The sequence below is a fragment of the Panulirus ornatus genome, chromosome 8 (assembly GCF_036320965.1).
Source record: "Panulirus ornatus isolate Po-2019 chromosome 8, ASM3632096v1, whole genome shotgun sequence".
NCBI classification, from domain to species: Eukaryota; Metazoa; Arthropoda; class Malacostraca; order Decapoda; family Palinuridae; genus Panulirus; species Panulirus ornatus.
The window spans coordinates 7,093,692-7,118,926 of record NC_092231.1 but is presented as its reverse complement, the minus strand read 5'-3'; the positions used below and the strand labels follow the sequence as shown (position 1 = coordinate 7,118,926).

Sequence of the window (25,235 nt, the reverse complement as noted above, 5' to 3'; positions counted from 1 at the left end):
CTCCCCTGATGATGTGATTATTACACGAAAGTGCGCTTGGGAACTTATCGTGTTTCATTTTCCCCGTGGACTCATAGGAATATACTTGATCACGCGCAAAATTGTGATCCTTTCCAAACAATTTTTCTAAGCTTTTCTATACCGTTCTGCATTCACAGTCTCATCACCCAGCTTATCCTGGACATCCATCCATTATCCTGCCGATACAGATACAGTTTTACTTCTCGTTCTAACCAGCGTCTCGTCTAAGTCCATGTCTACGTCCTCTGGTGGTTCTGTCTGCACCCCTGATCGCTGACAACCTCAACGATCTAGTTAAAAGATTGCCTTCGGGTCACTCATTACTCTTCTCTCTTCTACGGAGGACAAATCAAAACGCCTCACTGTTTTCCTCCACTAGACTTTCTCCATTAGCTCTCTGTGCTTGGGTGTGGCGCCCAAACTCGACGAGGCGCATTCTAGTTTTGAACCTTAAGTAGGATGTGAACAGACTGCTTAATGTGGTGTGTGTGTGTGTGTGTGTGTGTGTGTGTGTGTGTGTGTGTGTGTGTGTGTGTGTGTGTGTGATAAGTATTTCTAACTGCTGTTTGGGCATTACGGGGAGGGAGCTTCACACTCTGGTGTTGCCCCGTCTTTTAACCATGTCCTTGTTCTTATGGAGGAGACACACACACACACACACACACACACACACACACACACACACACACACACACACACACACACACACAACTAAAGTAATGGTTAAAAAAAAAACAGCAGGTGGCGTGGAGCGTCCCTCTGCCACACCCAGCCCGTACTACACAAAGCAGGTGATGGAGACCACGTCGTCGCCTGGAGAAGTCTCCGGGATCAGGGCGAGGCAGGCAGGAGGAGGAGCCCCAGGTGGAATTTACTGTTTTTACCCCAGGATGGAACCCTGGTCTTTGTGGACGGTACGGGGGGAAGGGAAGAGGGCCGTCCTGCGCTGATGTGGAGGGGAAGTGGAGGCCACTTACGTGAAGTGGAGGCCACTTGCGTAAAGTTGGAGGCCACTTACGGGAAGTGGAGGCCACTTGCATAAAGTTAGAGGCCACTTACGTAAAGTGAAAGCCACTTACATAAAGTTGGAGGCCATCTGTTATAACAACACTTTACCACGGAGTTATTGCCCGCCTCGCTGGATGGTGTGGGTGTGTGTGTGTGTGTGAGTGTGTGTGTGTGTTGTGTGTGTGTGTGTGTGTGTGTGTGTTGTCTAAGTCCCCAGGATTTCTAAATCCTTTTACGACACCCAGACAAACTTCCAGCTACGTACATAAACACATGGCTGCTATGAAGACTGGCCGAACGAAATATAAAGAGACAACCATATCAGGAAGTGAAGGGGAGACGCAATCAAAGTTCGTCTCGTCTTCGAGGTCACAAGCTGAAGGGGGAGCATTATATGACAGACAGACCCCCCTCTCGGTTCGCATGGTGCCCCAACTTACTACCGGAGCTCCACCGCCACCACGCCAGTGGCGCTGGCTGTTCGGGAGAGCAATGACGTGTCATCATCAGCTTAGCCTCCGTGGACGATGCTCAGGGAAATGATCTACACAGCATTGATGTGACCCTCAGAATTAGCCTCCGTTCTGGGAAATGATCTACACAGCATTGATGTGACCCTCAGAATTAGCCTCCGTTCTGGGAAATGATCTACACAGCATTGATGTGACCCTCAGAATTAGCCTCCGTTCTGGGAAATGATCTACACAGCATTGTTGTGACCCCTAGAATTCGCCTCTGCGCGCGGCACCAGTTCAGTCATGGCTGAATGAGGTAAACACACCGACCCTACGGGAGAAGGTGTTGAGGCCGGGGGACAACACTACACCAGACGTAAGGCAAAGAAGCTACATGGGGGGATGGGCCAGGAACCACTGCGGGTGGGGGAGAGAGAGAGAGAGAGAGAGAGAGAGAGAGAGAGAGAGAGAGAGAGAGAGAGAGAGAGAGAGAGAGAGAGAGATTACAGGGGAAACATGATAACAAGACACAAAATTACCTTCCCGTAGTACACACACACACACACACACACACACACACACACACACACACACACCTTACCCTAGCCCGACACTGAGAGAACTTTCGAAACTTGTAGTATTCTCCAGCCTACACCCCACCACACACACCCCACCCCACCCGCCAACCCTCACAACAACTAAATAAAAACAACAGATGGAGGTCACGTCGCCAGGAGGTATCCCCAGGATCATCCCAGAGACGAAACGTGTGTGTGTGTGTGAGAGAAGAGAGAGAGAGAGAGAGAGAGAGAGAGAGAGAGAGAGAGAGAGAGAGAGAGAGAGAGAGAGAGAGAGAATGTCCTCTGACTATATATGTATATATATATATATATATATATATATATATATATATATATATATATATATATATATATATATATATGTGCGTTTGTGTGTTTACACCTTCACATGTACCTACGTCTGTATGCACAGTATTTACGTGTCTTACGTATGCATTCAATTGCTGGTGTGTAATTAGCCATGAGTGTGATAACTGCAGCAGTGTAATTAGCTACCAGTGATAACCCGTTCATTTATCAGGCAGGGGGATCTACTAATCTTCTATTCCTCTGTATTTATCTAACACTTTCTTGGATTTCTTTACGTTCTCCGTGTTCCCCATTTTCGTCGCTCGGTTCGTTCCCCATGTCCCCCACCACACACACCTCCCCCACACACATTTCATAATTTCGTCACGCGGTTCGTTTCTCCACGTACGTTCCCACCCCCCACCCCCGATTCCCTGCTTTCGTCACTTGGTTCGTTCCCCTCGTCCCTCCACTAACCTACTTCGTCATTTGGTTCGTTCCATTCGTCCCCCCCCCCACTTCACAACTTCCGTCACTTGGTTCGTTCCCCTCGTCGTCCCCCCCCACTTCACAACTTCCGTCACTTGGTTCGTTCCCCTCGTCTCCCCCCGTCACTTCACATCTACAGCAGCTCAGTCTGCTGCTGGGCCCTCTGGCCTACAAGAGGAGGTGTTGTTCCACATCAACATCTCTCTCTCTCTCTCTCTCTCTCTCTCTCTCTCTCTCTCTCTCTCTCTCCTCCTGAAGACAACACCTGGCCCCTTAAAAAAAAAAAAAGAAGATTATATATGCGTGTCTGCCAACCTACCGCACCTATTTTTCTTCCCTTTCCCTCCTCTCGTAGCCTCAACCCACCCACTTCATCATCACAACCACATTCCCTGGCGTGTCTTCCAGTCCAGCCACGACGAGATTGTGGGAATCTCTCTCTCTCTCTCTCTCTCTCTCTCTCTCTCTCTCTCTCTCTCTCTCTCTCTCTCTCTCTCATCCTCCGAGCTCAAGCGTCCTCTACCGAGGGGTGACTTGGGCCAACACCACACGGAATGGCAGGGAATCCTCTCACTCAGTGTGTGTGTGTGTGTGTGTGTGTGTGTGTGTGTGTGTGTGTGTGTGTGTGTGTGTGTGTGTGTGTCTTGCGACTTGAGCCCCCCCCCCACCTCTATATTTGTCCATATCTTAACGAAATGAAGCCACTCTCTCAGCGCTCTGCCCTTGCTCCATCCACATCATCACGACCGCTCACCACAAAGTCTATTTTTTCCTTTCTCCTCTCCACCTCTGACCTTCTGCGCGTTCTGCCTACATCTCTTCGCCCGCCCAACCCACCCACCCACCCACCTCACACCCCTCACAACCGGCTCATCCGAATCAAACGCTTATAGAGACAGGCTGTCTGTGTGTGTGTCTCTTCACCCGACCCCTGGTAACAAAGACACTACCTTAAGATAATGATTCTTCATCTCGTCATCCGTGAGGACACGGTTGCCTCACCTCGGGCGATGCTTCTGTCTCTAGAGAGAGAGAGAGAGAGAGAGAGAGAGAGAGAGAGAGAGAGAGAGAGAGAGAGAGAGAGAGAGAGAGAGAGAGTCTAAGCCAAGACGATTGTTGTGCGGAGAGAGATGTATGTTTCTCCTTAAAGAGACGTACCACTTTTCTTCATGCTCCATGACTAGCCTCACCAACTCCTCTCCAGAAGCCACTGCCTCCCCTAACACACCAGCCAGTCTGGCCAGCGACGACTGCATATGTGGTACGTCATTATCATCAGGCCTTCGCTGTGTCCCTCCTTCAGCAGGATCTCACCACCAAGCTCCTCTGGTAACGACGTAACTCTGCAATGAACACAAGGGCCTCTCTCTCTCTCTCTCTCTCTCTCTCTCTCTCTCTCTCTCTCTCTCTCTCTCTCTCTCTCTCTCTCTCTCGCTCGCTCGCTCCGGCTGCCTCACATCACACTGCCCCATACCTGCCTCCCTACGTGACTCCCTACCTTCCGTTTCCACTGTTACATCTTCACTCTCATGTCTTGGCCCAGCTTTTCCTATTTTTCCCAATTCATGAAGGCGACGTGGCAGCCCTATTACTGCTGGTGCTACTACGTGACCTCCCTTACTACCGATGGTGTTTGCTACGTGACAGCCCTATTTACGCTAGTGTTGCTACGTCACTAACTTATTAACGCTAGTGTTACTACGTCACTAGCCCATGAACGCTAGCGTTGCTACGTAAGTGCACTATCAACGACCAGGGGCATGCTTCAGTGTGGGCCTCACACAAAATGGTTGTATATGTGGGTCATTACTGCCTTTTACTGTGTACAGAGATACATTTACTAAATACATCAGAGTGTTTTTGATGCATGATTATATACATATACATTGTTCATCTGCCTAATAATGTGTATAGTAGAATCTTATAATCACGTGTAGAAAAACTAGGTCATCCTTGTCCACGAGTGACCCTTCATGTTGACATGGAGGAGAAACTCCAGCTGAGAGAGAGAGAGAGAGAGAGAGAGAGAGAGAGAGAGAGAGAGAGAGAGAGAGAGAGAGAGAGAGAGAGAGTGTGTGCCCTCATAATGTAATATCATTAATCTATGGTTAGCTCCATCTGACATAAATGGGAAGTGATGACACCACAATTACCCAATGCCTATGTCCCGCCATCACTAATGTTATGCGCCAGATGGCTGGTCATGACGACTCTATGAGACTCTCACGCCTGTGTTCTCCCTCCCTCTCTCCTGACGCAGCCCTCAACGAGGTGTACGACTGGCTGGCGGACCACGGCCTGGAGCGACGCGCCCCACCCTCCATGCGGCTCAGGTTCGGCAAGCGGGACATGGGCTGGCAGGTGGCCCACCGCTCCATGCCCTCCCTCAGGCTCCGCTTCGGCAAGAGGACAGCACCTGTAGACCAGGTGAGGCCCGACGACACTGGACCGTTCCTGTGGGGACAGGTCTAGGTTGTGTGGGACGGGAGATGTGTCAGTTCCAGCGGTCCAGGGGAACCTGGTCCCAGGTTCCATATGGATGGGAGGATCCCTTCTCATGGGTTGACCTGAAGCAGACCAGGTGGGGCTTGCCCTCAAGCGGGAGAGGTCCAGATATAGACGTGTATAGCTTCTCCTAAACTTTAGCTGGTTAGGCTTAGCTTTAGCCTTCAGTTAGTAAGCTACGGTTTAGCTTTACGTGGTGTGATAGGATGAAAGGTTTATCATATCATGTGTATCATATGATGCGTATTACTGTTTTAAGACGGGATCGAACTGTGATGATTTTAAGACGGGATCGAACTGTGATGATAACTCGTCACTCCTTGTACGCACACACACACACACACACACACACACACACACACACACACACACACACACATACGCTCGCTCTACACGGCACCGAACACTCAATTTTATCACCACCTTGATCTTCAAGGACCCACCTATTATCCAGTGCCTTATCAAGCATGCAAAATGCTTGTTTGCCAGATGTTCCGAGCCCTCACACACCACGCTCGCTCCTTGCTTCCACACGCGCTCTCTTCTTTCATTTCCCACACGTCCGTGCTTTCATCATTCACGCACTCACTATTTTCATCCAGCAATCAATACTTTCATCTACGTACTTACGGCTTTCATCTGACGTTCAGTGCTTTCATCTGACGTTCAGTACTTTCATCCAACGTTCAGTGCTTTCATCCAACGTTCAGTGCTTTCATTCAACATTCAGTGCTTTCATCCAACGTTCAGTGCTTTCATCCAACGTTTAGTGCTTTCATCCAACGTTCAGCGCTTTCATCCAACGTTCAGCGCGTTCATCCAACGTTCAGCGCTTTCATACAAAACACAGAACCCCTCATCCACATACTCAGTACCTTCATCCACATACCGTGTGCTCTCATCCACACACTCACTCACTGCTCTCATCCACCCACCCAGTGTTCTCAACCACGCCCCCAGTCATCTATAACACCGAGCATTATCACCCATACAGGCTGAGTCATCCACACACCCAGTGGGTGAGGAACGTGTGGAAGGAGAGGTAACTGTCTGCTGAGTAAGACAGGTTACATACATCAAGGTATATCACATACTCCCGTGAGTGTTGCGTGGCTGTAGGCCTCGGGGCCTTCAATGCAAAAGACGTGTTGCAGATGAAACACCTGCTGACGGTGTGTGTTGTATAAGACGGGTGACTGTTGAGAACTGACACTTCCAAAGACGATTGTGGCGGTCGGCTGACGGTGTGTGTTGCATGAGACGAGTGACTGTTAAGAACTGACACTTCCAAAGACGACTGTGGCGGTCGGCTGACGGTGTGTGTTGCATAAGATGGGTGACTGTGAGAATTAAGAACTTTCGAAGACGATTGCGACAGCAAGAGTTGCGTGACTGAGAACAGCCGACCATGTGTGTGTGTGTGTGTGTGTGTGTGTGTGTGTGTGTGTGTGTGTGTGTGTGTGTGTGTTGAAGTGTTCTGGTCACATGAAGAGGATGAGTGAAGAGAAACTGACGAAGGGGAGCCCTGTGTCGGTGGCGGAGGGAGCAAGGGAGTAGAAGCAGGAGACAGGAGGAGGTGCAATGGAGAAAAAGAAGCACTGTGATGTCGGGCCAGGATCATTCAGGAGGGTGAGGGGCGCGCACATGATAGAAAGAATTAAAGTAATTTGCTATAGGGGGGGGGAGGGTTTAAGGGTCATGACGCCACTGGATTTAGCCAGGACACACGAGTCGGTCAAGGTCAACCATTGCATAGTGTGTGGGGCATGACTGGATGGTGCGCGCTCGTCCTAGTGCATTACACATGACGGCTAGTGAGTGGCAGAGCGCAAGTGAGGCCATTAGTCGTTTGTTCCCGACGCTAATTCGCAAAGACAGGAAAACAATTAGGTTTAAAAACATAAAACAAACAATACACACACACACACACAATATATATATATATATATATATATATATATATATATATATATATATATATATATATATATATATATAATGCAAAAAGTACACAGGTCGCGAGTGTATATAAGATGCAGGTAAAACCACAAGGAAATGGAAAATACGTAGTGTCAAACGCTTTCGTGTAATTACATCACCAGGAGTGAGTGCAATTAGAGAACCAGAATATAACATTACGCCAGAGGCCACAGGGCGGGGCAGGCAAATGAATTCATTCACTTGCCTGGCCCGCCCAGTGGAGGTTGATATAATATATTCTGGCTCTCTCTTACCGTACTCTGTCCTCACAATGTAATTATACGAGAGTGCTTAACACTATTTTCCGTTTCCTTGTGTTTTTACCTGCATATATATATATATATATATATATATATATATATTTTTTTTTTTTTTTTTTTTTTTGTCGCTGTCTCCCGCGTTTGCGAGGTAGCGCAAGGAAACAGACGAAAGAAATGGCCCAACCCACCCCCATACACATGTATATACATACGTCCACACACGCAAATATACATACCTACACAGCTTTCCATGGTTTACCCCAGACGCTTCACATGCCTTGATTCAATCCACTGACAGCACGTCAACCCCGGTATACCACATCGCTCCAATTCACTCTATTCCTTGCCCTCCTTTCACCCTCCTGCATGTTCAGGCCCCGATCACACAAAATCTTTTTCACTCCATCTTTCCACCTCCAATTTGGTCTCCCTCTTCTCCTCGTTCCCTCCACCTCCGACACATATATTCTCTTGGTCAATCTTTCCTCACTCATTCTCTCCATGTGCCCGAACCATTTCAAAACACCCTCTTCTGCTCTCTCAACCACGCTCTTTTTATTTCCACACATCTCTCTTACCCTTACGTTACTTACTCGATCAAACCACCTCACCACACATTGTCCTCAAACATCTCATTTCCAGCACATCCATCCTCCTGCGCACAACTCTATCCATAGCCCACGCCTCGCAACCATACAACATTGTTGGAACCACTATTCCTTCAAACATACCCATTTTTGCTTTCCGAGATAATGTTCTCGACTTCCACACATTCTTCAAGGCTCCCAGAATTTTCGCCCCCTCCCCCACCCTATGATCCACTTCCGCTTCCATGGTTCCATCCGCTGCCAGATCCACTCCCAGATATCTAAAACACTTCACTTCCTCCAGTTTTTCTCCATTCAAACTCACCTCCCAATTGACTTGACCCTCAACCCTACTGTACCTAATAACCTTGCTCTTATTCACATTTACTCTTAACTTCTTTCACACACTTTACCATTGTGTGCGTAATTCTTTTTGTATATTGCATTTGCATGCTCCCTGTAAATAACGATCGAAGATGATAATGAACGTTTCGTTTGCTCCATTTTGCCTACTGACCCTTTAAGTAAAACATTTTTTGGCATAAACACCAATTTAAACTATTACAACTCACAGAGCACGAAGCCTTGTTTATTTACTGATTTAGTTCCCCGTGTAGCCACGTTGGCGCTGCTGGGGGTGGCCATCGCTCCTGCCAACCTTCAGTGGTACCGGGATCCAAGCCTTATTAAGAGCCCGGCAGAACATTATGCTTCACCCAAAGTTTATGTCGTATCTCAAACTAGTTTGAACTCCTCGGAACACGAGTGGTTTTTTTTTAAGTTCCTTTTTAATGCATTCAGCATCGGCAGAAGTTAAGCGACCATTTTTAAATGCAGTTTGAACCGCGAATTTCCCCGCCGGTCGCTATTAGTCGGTGTGTCCCGGGGACTTGTGCCCAACAGGTTTGGAGTGTTGCCTAACTTTTTAATGGCGACGCCAAACAGAACTTGCAGTTATAAAGAGTCCTTTTCAATCTTCGCTGCACCAATGATGCACACGACCACCAGCCCAGACGTGCAGTGTACCCCCGACTGGGTCTACGACCAGTAACCCGGGCGCACAATGTACCCCAACCGATGCACACGACCACCAGCCCAGACGTGCAGTGTACCCCCGACTGGTCTACGACCAACCCAGGCGCACAATGTACCCCAACCGATGCACACGACCACCAGCCCGGTCGTGCAGTGTACACCCGACCGGTCTACGACCAGTAACCCGGACGCACAACCAGCCCCAGCCATACACTTGCCACCTGTGGGGTCAGCCAGCCACGCACCCGTCCACCACACCACACCATAGCCACGCACCCGTCCACCACACCACACCATAGCCACGCGCCCGTCCACCACACCACACCATAGCCACGCACCCGTCCACCACACCACACCATAGCCACGCACCCGTCCACCACACCACACCATAGCCACGCACCCGTCCACCACACCACACCATACCCACGCGCCCGTCCACCACACCACATCATACCCACGCGCCCGTCCACCACACCACACCATAGCCACGCGCCCGTCCACCACACCACACCATAGCCACGCACCCGTCCACCACACACCATAGCCACGCGCCCGTCTACCACACCACACCATAGCCACGCACCCGTCCACCACACCACACCATAGCCACGCACCCGTCCACCACACCACACCATAGCCACGCACCCGTCCACCACACCACACCATAGCCACGCACCCGTCCACCACACCACACCATAGAGACACGAACGCCACCTGCACTCCAGAACGGGACAGGAATGACGGTTCTAGACAGGAATGACGAAGGAACATTTCGAACTTGTCATCCGTCTCTCCTCCAGACCTCTTCAGCTGAGGGATGGGGGAGATTGATTACTTCCCCCCCCCCCCCTCAAATGTGGAGGAAGAAGGAGGGGGGTCATGAGAAACGAAAGCTTGGATAGAAGTTATTTTCACTATACGCGTCAGGTGCCAAGATATCTTCCCACATACTGTTTTGGATGACGTTGGCCCTGTAATATACAGACAGAGAGATGGATAGGTAGATATACAGACAAGCAGAGAGATAGACAAACATATATATATATATATATATATATATATATATATATATATATATATATATATATATATATATATATATAATATATATATATATATATATATATATATATATATATATATATATATATATATATATATATATATATATGGATAGATAGATAGATAGATATTTCAGATATACAGATGTATTTTTATTTTGTTGAACTTTACACTAATGATGACCTCTCTTCTTGTTCCCCCCTCCCCCTCAGGCTGATCCACTCTTCGACCACGACCTCGTCCGCAAAGACAACCGCACCCCCGCACTCAGACTCCGGTTCGGCAAGCGCGACACACCCTACGGCCAGGTGGGTGCCGGCCACTTGCCTTGTGAGGGGTGGTGGGGTGGAGGAGGTTAGGTAGAATGCGTGTTGTCCAGGGAGGAGGAGGAGGTGGGTGCGTGTCTGGTCCGGTGTTAACTGGAACTTGTGTTAGGATGGTGTCACTGTGTGTTGTGATGGCGTAACTGAGTGTTACGGGGTGTATTTGTGTGTTATGAGTGTATTTGTGTGTTATGGGGTGTATTTGTGTGTTATGGGTGTATTTGTGTGTTATGGGGTGTGTTTGTGTGTTATGGGGTGTGTTTGTGTGTTATGGGGTGTATTTGTGTGTTATGGGGTGTGTTTGTGTGTTATGGGGTGTATCTGTGTTATGGGGTGTATCTGTGTATTGTGAGGTGTAATTCTGAGTTATGAGGTGTATTTTCATGGGGTGTATTTGTGTGTTCTAGGGTGTGTCTGTGTCATGGGGGTGTATTTGTGTGTGTTATTGTGTGTATGTATTAGTGGGACGTATCTATGTGTCACCGAGTGTACGTTTGTGTTATGTTGATGTGTGTATTTATCTACCATGGGATGCACAAGTATGGTGTGAGTTAAATATTTGTCTGGTTTGGGGGATGTATATGCTTCTTGTGGGGTGTGTATCATACATGCTTTGGAGACAATATGTTATAAGGGGTGTATGTGTGTATTGTATATTGTGCTTGTTTGTTTGGGGGATTTTTTGTTTTTGTTGTGGGATTGTATTAGTTTGTTTAGGGATGTCTATGTAAGTTGTGGGGGAGGGGGGTGACTGTACGCTATGTTTTTGTATATCGCTGGGTGTGTTTGTTGTGCTACAATGGTGTGTTTTTGTTGTTCTGGGGTGTTTGATCGTCACACGTGTGAACTGTTCACGTTTTCGTGAGAGTACACATGTATACTGTGAGGGTATACTTCAGCCATCTCTACCGCTCTTGTCTCGCAGTCCAAACCTAAGGTAGGGTTCCCGGCGGTACAAGAAGTGTGGCGCGAGCCCTCATTCATTTCATGATCATCTTGTAAAGCAACACTCGCTCATATACACACTCAGGCAAAGCGCTTCAGCAATTACGTAACATCTTATTACGCTAAGTGCCTCCTAGCGCTAAGTGTGAGCGTAAACACGGCCGTCAGTACTCTGCCGCGTTTAAAGAGAACAAAAAAAATGATCTATTGCGCTAATAACTGCCATGAACGGAGGGCAGTAAATGAGCGGAGGGAGGGCGGAGGGGAGAGGGGGTCTTAACTGCCAAGACAAGCGAGATGTTCGAGCCTCTTGAGGACACGCATCGAGCGGGTCTGATATGTGCTGAAGGCCCTAGCGAGGTTCCCTCGCTCTCCAGGCGTGATGGTACGGATTCAAAGAGACACACGGGTGCCGAGCGCGTACGTACCCCCCCCTCCTGACGGTACGGAGCGTACCACCACATTAGTGAGCAACGGCAAACCCCCCCTGAGGAGATACGGCAATGTGCTTGTCGTCTGGGTGAGGCGTTGGGGGGGAGGACGTCGTGGGTTCGATCAACCACGGAGACCCTCCTGTAGCTGTACATCGAGAGGGTCAGGGTCGGGTCAGTTGATGAATGGGTCGAGGGGAGGGAAGGCCCTTTACCGTGGACTGGTCAAGGTCCTGCAGACACCGTTGTACCACAGTGTGTGTCTGTGTACCGTGCGTGGTACCACAGGTTACGTTGGTCCTCTGTCAGACGGCCTTGAGGTCGGACGGGACCTCCGTCTCACATGCCTGCAGCCAGCCAGCCAGGTGAGGAGGCAGGCAGGTGTGATGGACCAATATTACCTGCCTGTCACACCAGGTCTCGACCGGAGGTGACGCGAGGCAGACACTGGCCGCTTTTCACCGTCACCAGTACCTCGCCGGGAGGTGGGTGCCAACGGTACGCCGAAAGGATCGTCCTGGTCGTGTTCAAGGGCCGTGCCGTCGTCCTCAAGGGCCGTGCCGTCGTGCTCAAGGGTCGTGCCGTCGTCCTCAAGGGTCGTGCCGTCCTCCTCAAGGGCCGTGCCGTCGTCCTCAAGGGTCGTGCCGTCGTGCTCAAGCGTCGTGCTGAAGAGCCGTACCGTCGTCCTCGAAAGCCGTACCGTCGTGGTCAAGGGCCGTGCCGTCGTGCCCCAGAAGTTAATGCAAAAATATAATACAACTGACAAGCACGTCTCCAACCCTCCTCGAAGCCCCTCACGGAGTAATCAAATTAGACCGGCCGCTTCCGGGGATCTCCTCTGCCCTCCACAAACACCAGCGATTAAGATTAATTGTCACAATAAAGTCATGTGTAATAACCTACTGTATTCCCTAGTTACTGTAGGGGGAGAGTGTGTGTATGTGTGTGTGTGTCTGCGCTCGTGAGGCCCCCCGTCCCTTGACCATTCTTTACCGTCACACAACTTCTTAAACACCTGAATGATGAAGGAGAAAGAGAGGGAGGAAGACAAGAAGGGGAGAAGACAAGAAGGGGAGGACAAGAAGGGAGAAGACAAGAAGGGGAGGACAAGAAGGGAGAAGACAAGAAGGGAGAAGATAAGAAGGGGAGGACAAATAGGGGGAAGGAGAAGGTGGTGGTGGGGGAGGGGAAGGGCATTAGTGAGGAGGAACAACAAACAAAGAGGACGGTGGGGGAGCGCCAGGGTTGTCAGGGACACACGACCCCCCGCCTCAAGTATTGTTGACTGGGGGGAGCGGGGTCACGGGCGCTACCCAGACTGGTGCATCTAACACCCTCTCACCAACTCCCATACACACACACACACACACACACACACACACACACACTCAGTACCTTGCGATAAAGAAAAAAAATTAAAGTTATATTCTAATTACTTCGACTCTTGAACAACCCTCGAGCACGAAGGTTGTACGACCCTCGGGTAACGCTACACTTGGACCCGTCCGGCCACACCTCGTGAGGCAGTTTACTCTGCCATGGAGGGCGTTACCGGGTGGGGTGTCCACCTCACCATCTCCCCTCTAGTGCGCGTCAGGGTCAAAGGGAAGGTCAATGGCGCCTGGTAGTTACGAGAGACAGTAAAGTACCGACCAACTACCGTCTCGAAGTGCCGACCTTAATGACGTGGCTCACAGGGCATAATTCGCCCACCTCATTAAACCCCAGGTAAAGCAGCCCGCCCGCCCGCCTCCCTCCTCCCCCTCACCTGTGACCCAGTGAGGCGTAGGTGTGTGCATGTATGGCCGGCCGAGCCAGCCTTTCCCAGCCAGGCTCGGGGGGGAACTTCACACCCGAGATGTTGTATTCACGGATGATGATGATGTTGTGAGTATAACACATTCAGCCGGGCTACTGGGGCGTGGGGCGATACCCCCTTCCACCACCACCACCACCACCAGCACCTCCACCACCAGCACCTCAGCAGTAGAGAGGCCCCTCCTCCTCCTCCTCCTCCTCATCCTCCTCCCCCCAGCACCTGCACCTCAGCCAGCAGTGGTCTATGGCTCTGTGTGGCGAGCACCAACGATCACCCTGGTAAAGTACACACACACACACCTGGGCTGTCCACAACCACCATCACACTTTACACACTTACGTCTGTCGCCACCAGCCACCATACTTTACACACTTAAGTCTGCCGTCATCACACTTTACACACTTAAATCTGCTGTTATCACGCTTTACACACTTAAGTCTGCCGGTATCACACTTTACACACTTAAGTCTGTCGGTATCACACTTTACACACTTAAGTCTGGCGGCATCAGTCTGTATCAAACCCACGGACGAAGGTGTGACGTGACTGTAACGAGTATGTGTCAGGGCATGACTGTGTTTACTTTAAGCTGTTACTTTATATCAACTGTTCGCGTCATTAATGTTTCATCTCTCTCTCTCTCCCTCCCACCCAGGAGGAAGACATGGTCAGCCAGGAGCAGTAAGGAGCAGTAGCAGGAACTCCTGGACGACGAGGCTGCTCCTCACCACCACCACCACCCTCTCACCTGACAGGCGACCATCTCTCCCTCCTCCTCCACCCCACCACACACCACACCACACACACACGCTCCACCACGGGTGTCACAGCTGACCCCCTCTTACCCCAACCCCAAACCCTTGCTCCTCCTCCTCCTCCTCCACCTCCTCTCACCCTACCTTTGATGTTTACATCTTAAACACTCCTATTACCCTCCAGTCCTTGTTGTCTGGCTGGACTCACTGAACGAGAGAGGGGCGGCCCACCGCCCCACCTTTGGAACGCACCGCCATCAGTCGACACAAAAAGGAAAAAAATTACCACAACCCCCGAGGACGCTCATCGTAACGCCCCTGGTCGAATCCTGCATCCGACACACCTCCCAGGGAACGAGTTAAGACCTACTGATGGACCAGCCCGGGTAACGGGGGTGTGGGGCGACTTCAACCTCAATCCCCATCCATAGGCGCAGCCTGGGCGGCTCCCGCACCTCCCCGTCCAGCCACCAGCGGACATGCTGGCCGTACCTGCAGGTGACCTCGGCTCGTGAGGACTTCGCCCACCGCGACATGGTCTGAGGACTGACACCACCGTCTCCGCTGCCACCACCACCTGACACCACCTGCCTCACGTCTCTCGCCCGATCACTCGCCGTCAAGTCGCGAGGGGGAGGAAAATATATGTAGGCACACGGGAGGAATCTTTTATAACCGTCGCACGCTATCCATGACGCACCCATCGTGTGTATAGGCTGCTCGGGGTGTTGTACTGGGTAAGGGAGGAGGCGGACGCCCCACCACCTCTGTGTGTGTGTGTGTGTGTGTGTCTGTGTGTGTGTGTGTGTGTGTGTGTGTCCTCCCTCAGCTCCACCCTCAACATGGGAAGTCCGCCCGTCTGGCTATACAGACACTTGCAACAGTAGTTAGCGAGGCCCCCACTGGTGATGGTCGCCTCAGCTAAAGCATATATTCATAAACATATATGTAAACTCGTTCCACTTCTCCAGTGCTATATATATATATATATATATATATATATATATATATATATATATATATATATATATATATATATATATATATCATGTGGGGAGTGTGTGTAGGTCGTGTATATGACACTTGCGCTCCTCCATGGTTTATATTGTTCCTTTTCCTTTATAGATCGATGTGATTTTGTTTCATCATAAGGGAGGCTGGGGAAGCACTTCCCTCTCTATACCATCGCTCGTGATGGCCCGGCAAACACACGCTCTGAGTTCTGGGTGGGTCGGTTTATCGGTCCCCCCCACACCCTTCAATTGTGTCCCCCCCCATCCATATCCACCCCACATCACCCCACAGCAACAACGAACCCCCGGCTGGTTTGTTGAGTCGTTGTCGCCTTCAACCAACCTCAAAACACCCACACACCCCTACCCACCCCTACCCCCGGTGTTCAGGACGACCCCCCCGAGTACGACAACAACGGTGGTACGAGACCCTTAGGAGGTATGATGGTCTGGGCGTTGACCTGACCCTTTCCTCTGGAGAGTCGTACCAAAGGCCAGGTCATCGTAACCCAAGGGTTGTGCCGATAACCACTCGTCATTTTAGAAGAGGTTGTTATTAAGCTCAGTAATCAGGGGAGAGAAGGGGGGGAGGGAGGGTAGAGTCATCAAACTGTTAATTATTGAACCCAGCTTTCACAGTGTTCATGATGGTTTCCCGGAGTTTACCGCTCGAGTCGAGGTGGACCTTGATGATGACGACGTGGTGGAGTGCTTGTGTCTGGTTGAAGAAGGAGGAGGGAGGGTTGTTGATGATGACGACGTGGTGGAGTGCTTGTGTCTGGTTGAACGAGGAAGGGGAGGGTTGTTAAGGAGGGAGACCCTGTCTACCATACACCGTAGTACGTTCGAGTGTCAGTTAGGTGAAGATATTCTGTAGCCTCGCACGTTCGCGTGCGAGTTAAATACTAATAATAATAATAATAATAATAATAATAATAATAATAATAATAATAATGATAATAATAATAATGATAATAATATCCCGTAGCTCTGTGAAGGTGGTATATATACAATAAAGCCATGAACAACCAAACCAAAACACTAATACACTATGGATATCTGCCTGTCATCTGTCTCACAGTCTTCATGGTCAATGGACTTCCCCCAAGGTCAGACTGAAATTGTCACTACTTGTGTTGAATTTGTAATACATATATATACTTCAGTAAATATATATATATATATATATATATATATATATATATATATATATATATATATATATATATATATATATATATATATATATATAATATAATATATATATATATATATATATATATATATATATATATATATATATATATATATATATATATATATATATATATATATATATATATATATATATATATATATATATATATATATATATATATATATATATATATATATATACATTGAGTTTATCTTGCCACGGAATATCGATCTTCGTTGTCAACGCAGTGCAGTTATGCTTCTCAACTTCTGTATATCTTAAGAGGAAATAAATTTATTTTATTTTGAAAAAAAAAAAAATCCCGGAGGTTTCATTTATCCTGCTGTAGTGCGCGGAGGAGAGGAGAAGAGAGGTGCTGGTGTGTCTCCACCCACGACAGCGCTTACCCTCACGTCTTGCCCCAACGCCCGACACGACACGACACAAGATGATACGACACGACAATACGCAATACGACCACGACACGACACACGACACAGGACGATACGACACGACATAACACAATACGACACGACAGAACACAATACGACATGGAACGACACGATATGAGACAACGCGACACGACACAACAGGTAACCACCCTGCCTCCACAAACACCTGGTAATATATCCTGCACGACTTTAGAAAATGACAGAAGCGCTCCTGTAGGACGTGGGAAATGGCGTGAACGTTCCCACGAGACATGGAGGACTACATGGGAGCTCTTGCGAGACGTGGAGGATGGCATGAGCGCTCCCGTGGACGTGGAGGACGACTTTAAACGCCACTGCAGGACGTGGAGGATGGTATGAGCGCTCCTGCGGGACGCGGAGGATGGCATGAGCGCTCCTCCATAAGTTTCTCGCAGGGAGACAACTCCCCCTTCCCTCTCAAGCACCCAGGCTCTTGCAAGCAAGCAAGCGCACACACAGACACACACACACACACACACACAGACACACACACACACATACACACACACACACACACACACACACACACACATATACATTATTTACAACACCCCCCTTCCAAAAGCCACAACCCCTTCCGGAAGTCGATATAATAACATCTGGTCATATCACCTGGCCTTGGGAACAGCTGGCTCCCACCCCACAACACAGACCGGAACCAAACCATCAATTCGACATGTGTTATGATACAGGAGGGGGGGAGAAAATGATGATGAAACCTTCAACTACAACGTTACGTAATGTGTGCTTTATCTGATAAACATCATCGCACCATCCTGAGTCATCATTATCCTCATCATTATCCTCATCATTATCCTCATCATTATCCTCATCGTTATCCTCATCATTATCCTCATCATAATCCTCATCATTATCCTCATCATTATCCTCATCGTTATCCTCATCATTATCCTCATTATCTTCATCATTATCCTCATCATTATCCTCATCATTATCCTCATTATCCTCATTATCCTCATCATTATCCTCATCATTATCCTCATCGTTATCCTCATCGTTATCCTCATCATTATCCTCATCATTATCCTCATCGTTATCCTCATCATTATCCTCATTATCCTCATCATTATCCTCATCATTATCCTCATTATCCTCATCATTATCCTCATCATTATACTCATCGTTATCCTCATCATTATCCTCATCATTATCCTCATCGTTATCCTCATCATTATCCTCATCATTATCCTCATCATTATCCTCATCATTATCCTCATCGTTATCCTCATCATTATCCTCATTATCCTCATCATTATCCTCATTATCCTCATCATTATCCTCATCATTATCCTCATCATTATCCTCATCGTTATCCTCATCATTATCCTCATCATTATCCTCATCGTTATCCTCATCATTATCCTCATCGTTATCCTCATCATTATCCTCATTATCCTCATCATTATCCTCATCGTTATCCTCATCATTATCCTCATCGTTATCCTCATCATTATCCTCATTATCCTCATCATTATCCTCATTATCCTCATCATTATCCTCATCATTATCCTCATCATTATCCTCATTATCCTCATCATTATCCTCATCATTATCCTCATCGTTATCCTCATCATTATCCTCATCATTATCCTCATCGTTATCCTCATTATCCTCATCGTTATCCTCATCATTATCCTCATTATCCTCATCATTATCCTCAGCGTTATCCTCATCATTATCCTCATCGTTATCCTCATCATTATCCTCATTATCCTCATCATTATCCTCATTATCCTCATCATTATCCTCATCATTATCCTCATCATTATCCTCATTATCCTCATCATTATCCTCATCATTATCCTCATCGTTATCCTCATCATTATTCTCATCCTCATCATTATCCTCATCATTATCCTCATTATCCTCATCATTATCCTCATCATTATCCTCATCATTATTCTCATTATCCTCATCATTATCCTCATCATTATCCTCATCATTATTCTCATTATCCTCATCATTATCCTCATCATTATCCTCATCATTATCCTCATTATCCTCATCGTTATCCTCATCATTATCCTCATTATCCTCATCGTTATCCTCATCATTATCCTTATCATTATCCTCATCATTATCCTCATCATTATCCTCATCATTATCCTCATCATTATCCTCATCATTATCCTCATCATTATCCTCATTATCCTCATCATTATCCTCATCATTATCCTCATCATTATCCTCATCATTATCCTCATCATTATCTCTCATTATCCTCATTATCCTCATCATTATCCTCATCATTATCCTCATCATTATCCTCATTATCCTCATCATTATCCTCATCATTATCCTCATCATTATCCTCATCATTATCCTCATCATTATCCTCATCATTATCCTCATTATCCTCATTATCCTCATCATAATCCTCATCATTATCTTCATCATTATCCTCATCATTATCCTCATTATCCTCATCATTATCCTCATCATTATCCTCATCATTATCCTCATCATTATCCTCATCATTATCCTCATCATTATCTCATCATTATCCTCATCATTATCCTCATCATTATCCTCATCATTATCCTCATCATTATCCTCATCATTATCCTCATCATTCATCATTATCCTCATCATTATCCTCATCATTATCCCATCATTATCTCATCATTATCCTCATCATTATCCTCATCATTATCCTCATCATTATCCTCATCGTTATCCTCATCATTATCCTCATCATTATCCTCATTATCCTCATCATTATCCTCATCATTACTCATCATTATCCTCATCATTATCCTCATCATTATCCTCATTATCCTCATCATTATCCTCATCATTATCCTCATCATTATCCTCATCGTTATCCTCATCATTATCCTCATTATCCTCATCATTATCCTCATTATCCTCATCATTATCCTCATCGTTATCCTCATCATTATCCTCATCATAATCCTCATCATTATCTTCATCATTATCCTCATCATTATCCTCATTATCCTCATCATTATCCTCATCATTATCCTCATTATCCTCATCATTATCCTCATCATTATCCTCATCGTTATCCTCATCATTATCCTCATTATCCTCATCATTATCCTCATCATTATCCTCATTATTATCCTCATCATTATCCTCATCATTATCCTCATCATTATCTTCATCATTATCCTCATCATTATCCTCATCATTATCTTCATTATCCTCATCGTTATCCTCATCATTATCCTCATCATTATCCTCATCATTATCCTCATTATTATCCTCATCATTATCCAGCTGTAAGTAAGCACTTCAGTGTGGGTCACTTTTTACGGCATGGCCATCTTTCCTTGATCTCTTTACTTACCAGGTCATGTTAGGGGGCTGGGTACATGAAGGAAACCCATGAGATCTGTGAGGGCAAAATCTCCTTAGGTCATGGTATAGGTGTAAACCTTATGGCGGTTTAGGTAAACGTAAGAATAAACCTTATGGGGGTTTAGGTAAACGTAAGAATAAAGCTTATGGGACTTCAGGTAAACGTAAGAATAAACCTTATGGGAGTTCAGGTAAACGTAAGAATAAACCTTATGGAGGTTTAGATAAACGTAAGAATAAACCTTATGGGAGTTCAGGTAAACGTAAGAATAAACCTTATGGAGGTTTAGATAAACGTAAGAATAAACCTTATGGGGGTTTAGATAAACGTAAGAATAAACCTTATGGGGGTTTAGATAAACGTAAGAATCTTATTGGGGACATAGGAGAAAAGACTTAGGCAGAGAAAGGTAAGGTGAAACGCTAAGATTTGGTGAAGATGAGGTAGTGAAGGAATATATGTCATGGTTAACAACCTATGTTATAGTGAAGTTGAAAACCTGTGTTATGGTGAAGTTAATAGCCTATGTTATGGTGAAGTTAAAAACCTATGTTATGGTGAAGTTAAAAACTTTGTTATGGTGAAGTTAAAAACCTGTCATGGAGTTAAAAACCTATGTTATGGTGAAGTTAAAAACTTGTTATGGTATGGTGAAAAACCTGTGTCATGGTGAAGTTAAAAACCTATGTTATGCAGAAGTTAAAAACCTATGTCATGAAGTTAAAAACCTGTGTTATGGTGAAGTTGAAAACCAGTGTAATGGTGAAGTTAAAAACCTACATCATGGTAAAGGTAAAAACTTTTCTGTCACGGTGAATTTAAAAGCCTATATCAGAGTAAAGTTAAAAAAAACCTATATATTAAATGTAAAAACCTGTTATGGTGAAGATAAGAAAAAACAATGTCCTAGTAAATGCAAAAAAAAACCTATGCCATGGTCAAGATAAAACCCCTGTAAACCACACGAGAAGTAAAAAAAAAACAAAAAAAAAACCCGTAAGCTCATGCACAAAGCTGGTCAGAGAAATAAAACCCACGAGGCCAACTTTAAGGCTGGGCTCACGTTACTCAAAACTCAATCACTTGAAACACATAACGTTGGCGCCCTAAGACCTGCCAGGTTAGGTGCGACACTCTCTCTCTCTCTCTCTCTCTCTCTCTCTCTCTCTCTCTCTCTCTCTCTCTCTCTCTCTCTCTCTCTCTCTCCTTGCTACCGTCGGAGCCCAGCTAACCTGGCCAGGAAGATGTGTTCCCTCAAATATCATCGGCTGAAGCTCAAGAACTTTCACAACGGACGCGGTACCAGAGGTCTGGTGGTCAAGGCAGCGCAGCGGAGGGGGGCAAGCCTTCCCTTTCCCTCTCGTGTCCTTTCGTACGACTAAACTTGCACGCGTTAATCATGACTACACGCGCATCATAACGCACACGGGAACACTTGACACACACACACACACACACACACACACACACACACACACACGACAACCCCACGAAACAAACAGGTACAAAATGAATGCTTTTCGACTTGTATATGACACCTGTTCAACGAACGGGACCACAATGTCTAACGGATCCTACACCCACATTTCAGTAACATCACAAACAGAATCTACGGTCTTTACCAACCCATATTCAACTACTGATTCAACATGTCTGGCTGAAGGTAAATCTACGAATATCTTTCTTGGCTTTGAACTACATAGTTTAGGGATCAGGATATGAAGAATCTAGGGGGAGGAGGGTGGGGAAAAGTTACTCTATGGTTCTTACAAGTGTAGTGATCAGAAGTACAAAAAAAAATCATAAAGAAGAACACTTTAACAGAGAATTGGTCTCACCCAAAGTTTTACGTTCATGAGCAGTTCATGGACTTACAACCCCACCTCGTAAGAACATACAACATGAATTTCTATGGATCCAATGACGAACTCTTCTCCAACACAACAAGAGTCGATCATGACTCTCCCAGTAATCTTACCAACGAAATAAACCACTCCACGAATTCATGTAGCATTTTGCTTTACTGCCCCGTGTCTCTCGGCAGATTAAAAACTTGTGGTACTATTACAGTCCTCCAGAAGATAACATCGTCAAGGACCATCAGGTCGCCTGTTATCTGTCCCTCCCAGGTACTGTACTCGTGAAGATAACCTCTTCAAGGACCATCAGGTCGCCTGTTATCTGTCCCTCCCCATGTACTGTCCTCCAGAAGATAACCTCGTCAAGGACCATCAGGTCGCCTGTTATCTGTCCCTCCCATGTACTGTACTCGTGAAGATAACCTCTTCACGGACCATCAGGTAGCCTGTTATCTGTCCTCTCCATGTACTGTACTCGTGAAGATAACCTCTTCAAGGACCATCAGGTCGCCTGTTATCTGTCCCTCCCATGTACTATACTCGTGAAGATAACCTCGTCAAGGACCATCAGGTCGCCTGTTATCTGTCCCTCCCATGTACTGTACTCGTGAAGATAACCTCTTCAAGGACCATCAGGTCGCCTTTTATCTGTCCCTCCCCATGTACTGTACTCGTGAAGATAACCTCTTCAAGGACCATCAGGTCGCCTGTTATCTGTCCCTCCCCATGTACTGTACTCGTGAAGATAACCTCTTCACGGACCATCAGGTCGCCTTTTATCTGTCCCTCCCCATGTACTGTACTCGTGAAGATAACCTCTTCAATGACCATCAGGTCGCCTTTTATCTGTCCCTCCCATGTACTGTACTCGTGAAGATAACCTCTTCACGGACCATCAGGTGTCCTGTAATCTGTCCTCCCCATGTACTGTACTCGTGAAGATAACCTCTTCACGGACCATCAGGTCGCCTGTTATCTGTCCCTCCCTTGTACTGTACTCGTGAAGATAACCTCTTCAAGGACCATCAGGTCTTGTGTTACAGTTTCTGTCCTCCTCATGTGCGCCCATGTACACCATCGAATAAACGAAAAGTCTCCGAATTTACCAATCTACTTCTCACTATCACACTAAAGTCTATAGAAGGAGTCCCCTGTTCATGGTAGGGGGTCCCTGGTCTACGCCCGGGGTCCCCACTCAACAGTAGGGGGTCCCTGGTCTACGCCCGGGGTCCCCACTCAACAGTAGGGGGTTCCTGGTCTACGCAAGGGGGTCCGAATCTACAGGAGGGATTCTCGGTCTACGCCAGCGGTCCCCAGTCTACAGTAGGGGTTCCTAGTCTACACCAGGGGGTTCTGAATCTACGCCAGGGGTCCCCAGTCTACAGCAGGGGTCCCTAGTCTACGCCATGGATCCCCAGTCTACGCCAGGGTCCCCCAGTCTACGCCAGAGGTCCCCAGTCTTTCTATACTGAAAGAGAACATTGGCATTTGAGGAAATGCCCAGACTGCCAAACCAAATGATCCTTCAGTCACCTCAAAATGTGTATAGAACTAGATCAATAACAAACAAAAAAGGAAACTTTATATCACGGTCATAATGCGTTCCTGACCGTGACGCATTCACGGGCCGCCCAGGGTCGAGCACATAGGTTCGAATCCTGGTTACGGCAGACAGTCCACAGTCAAACCAGCTGTTCATCCACCCTTAGGGTTAATGGGATGGCCTTGATTAGGGCCTCAGCTACCCGTGCCGTCTCAGCTAATGTAAGAAAAAAACTAATGAATATCACTACTGCCTGACCTGACACTTCATTTCTGAAACCCTCGTGTGGTAAATGTGTGGCGTCTGATGTGGTAGCACGTAAGAATGGGTACCACAGACGGGTCGGGCACACCCACATACATCTATGTCCCTCAAGAACAGCATTCTTCTACGTCAGGGTGTCTCCTTTCTCTACGGGGGATCCAAACATTATTACCCACACCCTCACTTGGTGGGGTCAGCTCTGAACACCATGCACTTTAAATGTCCCGAGTTCTCATCTCTAGTTCTTTTTTTTTTTTTTCATCCCCTCAACTAAACCGATTCTCCCGGCTGACACGGCAGTTTGGGACGCGTCAACTTTGCCCAACGGTGACACTGAAATTTTTCTCTCACAGCTGGTCCTGTAACACTCAGCTGTTCACTGTTACAGTGAATGTTTGTTGAAGTCTGTCTGTCTCCCTCCCACTATGGCCAACGCGAGGCAGAGGATCACACTAACTCTCACCAACTGCTTCAACACGCTGTTGTTTCACATTTTGGATATGTAGAAGTGAACATTTCGTCATATGCGATTCTTATAAATCCAGTGTTCTCATCTCGAGACGCTGAACGAACCAATTCGCATCGTTAGTGTTTACGTCCATACCCTGAGGTGTTCCATGTTCCAGCTGGTCAGTTTGAGAACTACGTACGTGATCAAAGCAATAGCCATTAATCAAAACATGCCATTTATTACCTTATACACAATACTTCATTTCTGGACTTTTGAATCCAGTTTCACTCTCTCTCTCTCTCTCTCTCTCTCTCTCTCTCTCTCTCTCTCTCTCTCTCTCTCTCTCTCTCTCTCTTGCACCAGCTCTGGAAACCTGGCCATCAACTTGTCCTGTACTAAGACATAATACAACGTCACTGCGAAGTATGGAGGTCTTTCTAATGAACTCGAAGAGCAACATCTTCCTGAAGTGCTTTTGAACCTTATGTGCAGCAAGACCACTCCAGCACCAGCACAGCTGATCACTTCACTGGTTCACACCTTC

The 25,235-nt window shown here is 46.9% G+C and overlaps 1 protein-coding gene across 2 annotated transcripts in view; it reads left to right on the top strand.

The window, feature by feature from the left end:
• LOC139749799 (uncharacterized) overlaps positions 1-16,718 on the top strand; it is a 204,991-nt gene extending 188,273 nt beyond the window's left edge. For both annotated transcript variants that reach the window (XM_071664057.1, XM_071664059.1), the window contains 3 exons: positions 5,103-5,269; positions 10,484-10,579; positions 14,445-16,718. In XM_071664057.1, coding sequence (XP_071520158.1) covers positions 5,103-5,269; positions 10,484-10,579; positions 14,445-14,474 — 293 coding nt within the window. In that variant the 3' untranslated portion in view covers positions 14,475-16,718. The remainder of the gene's footprint in view (positions 1-5,102; positions 5,270-10,483; positions 10,580-14,444) is intronic.
• Positions 16,719-25,235: the final 8,517 nt, after the last annotated feature.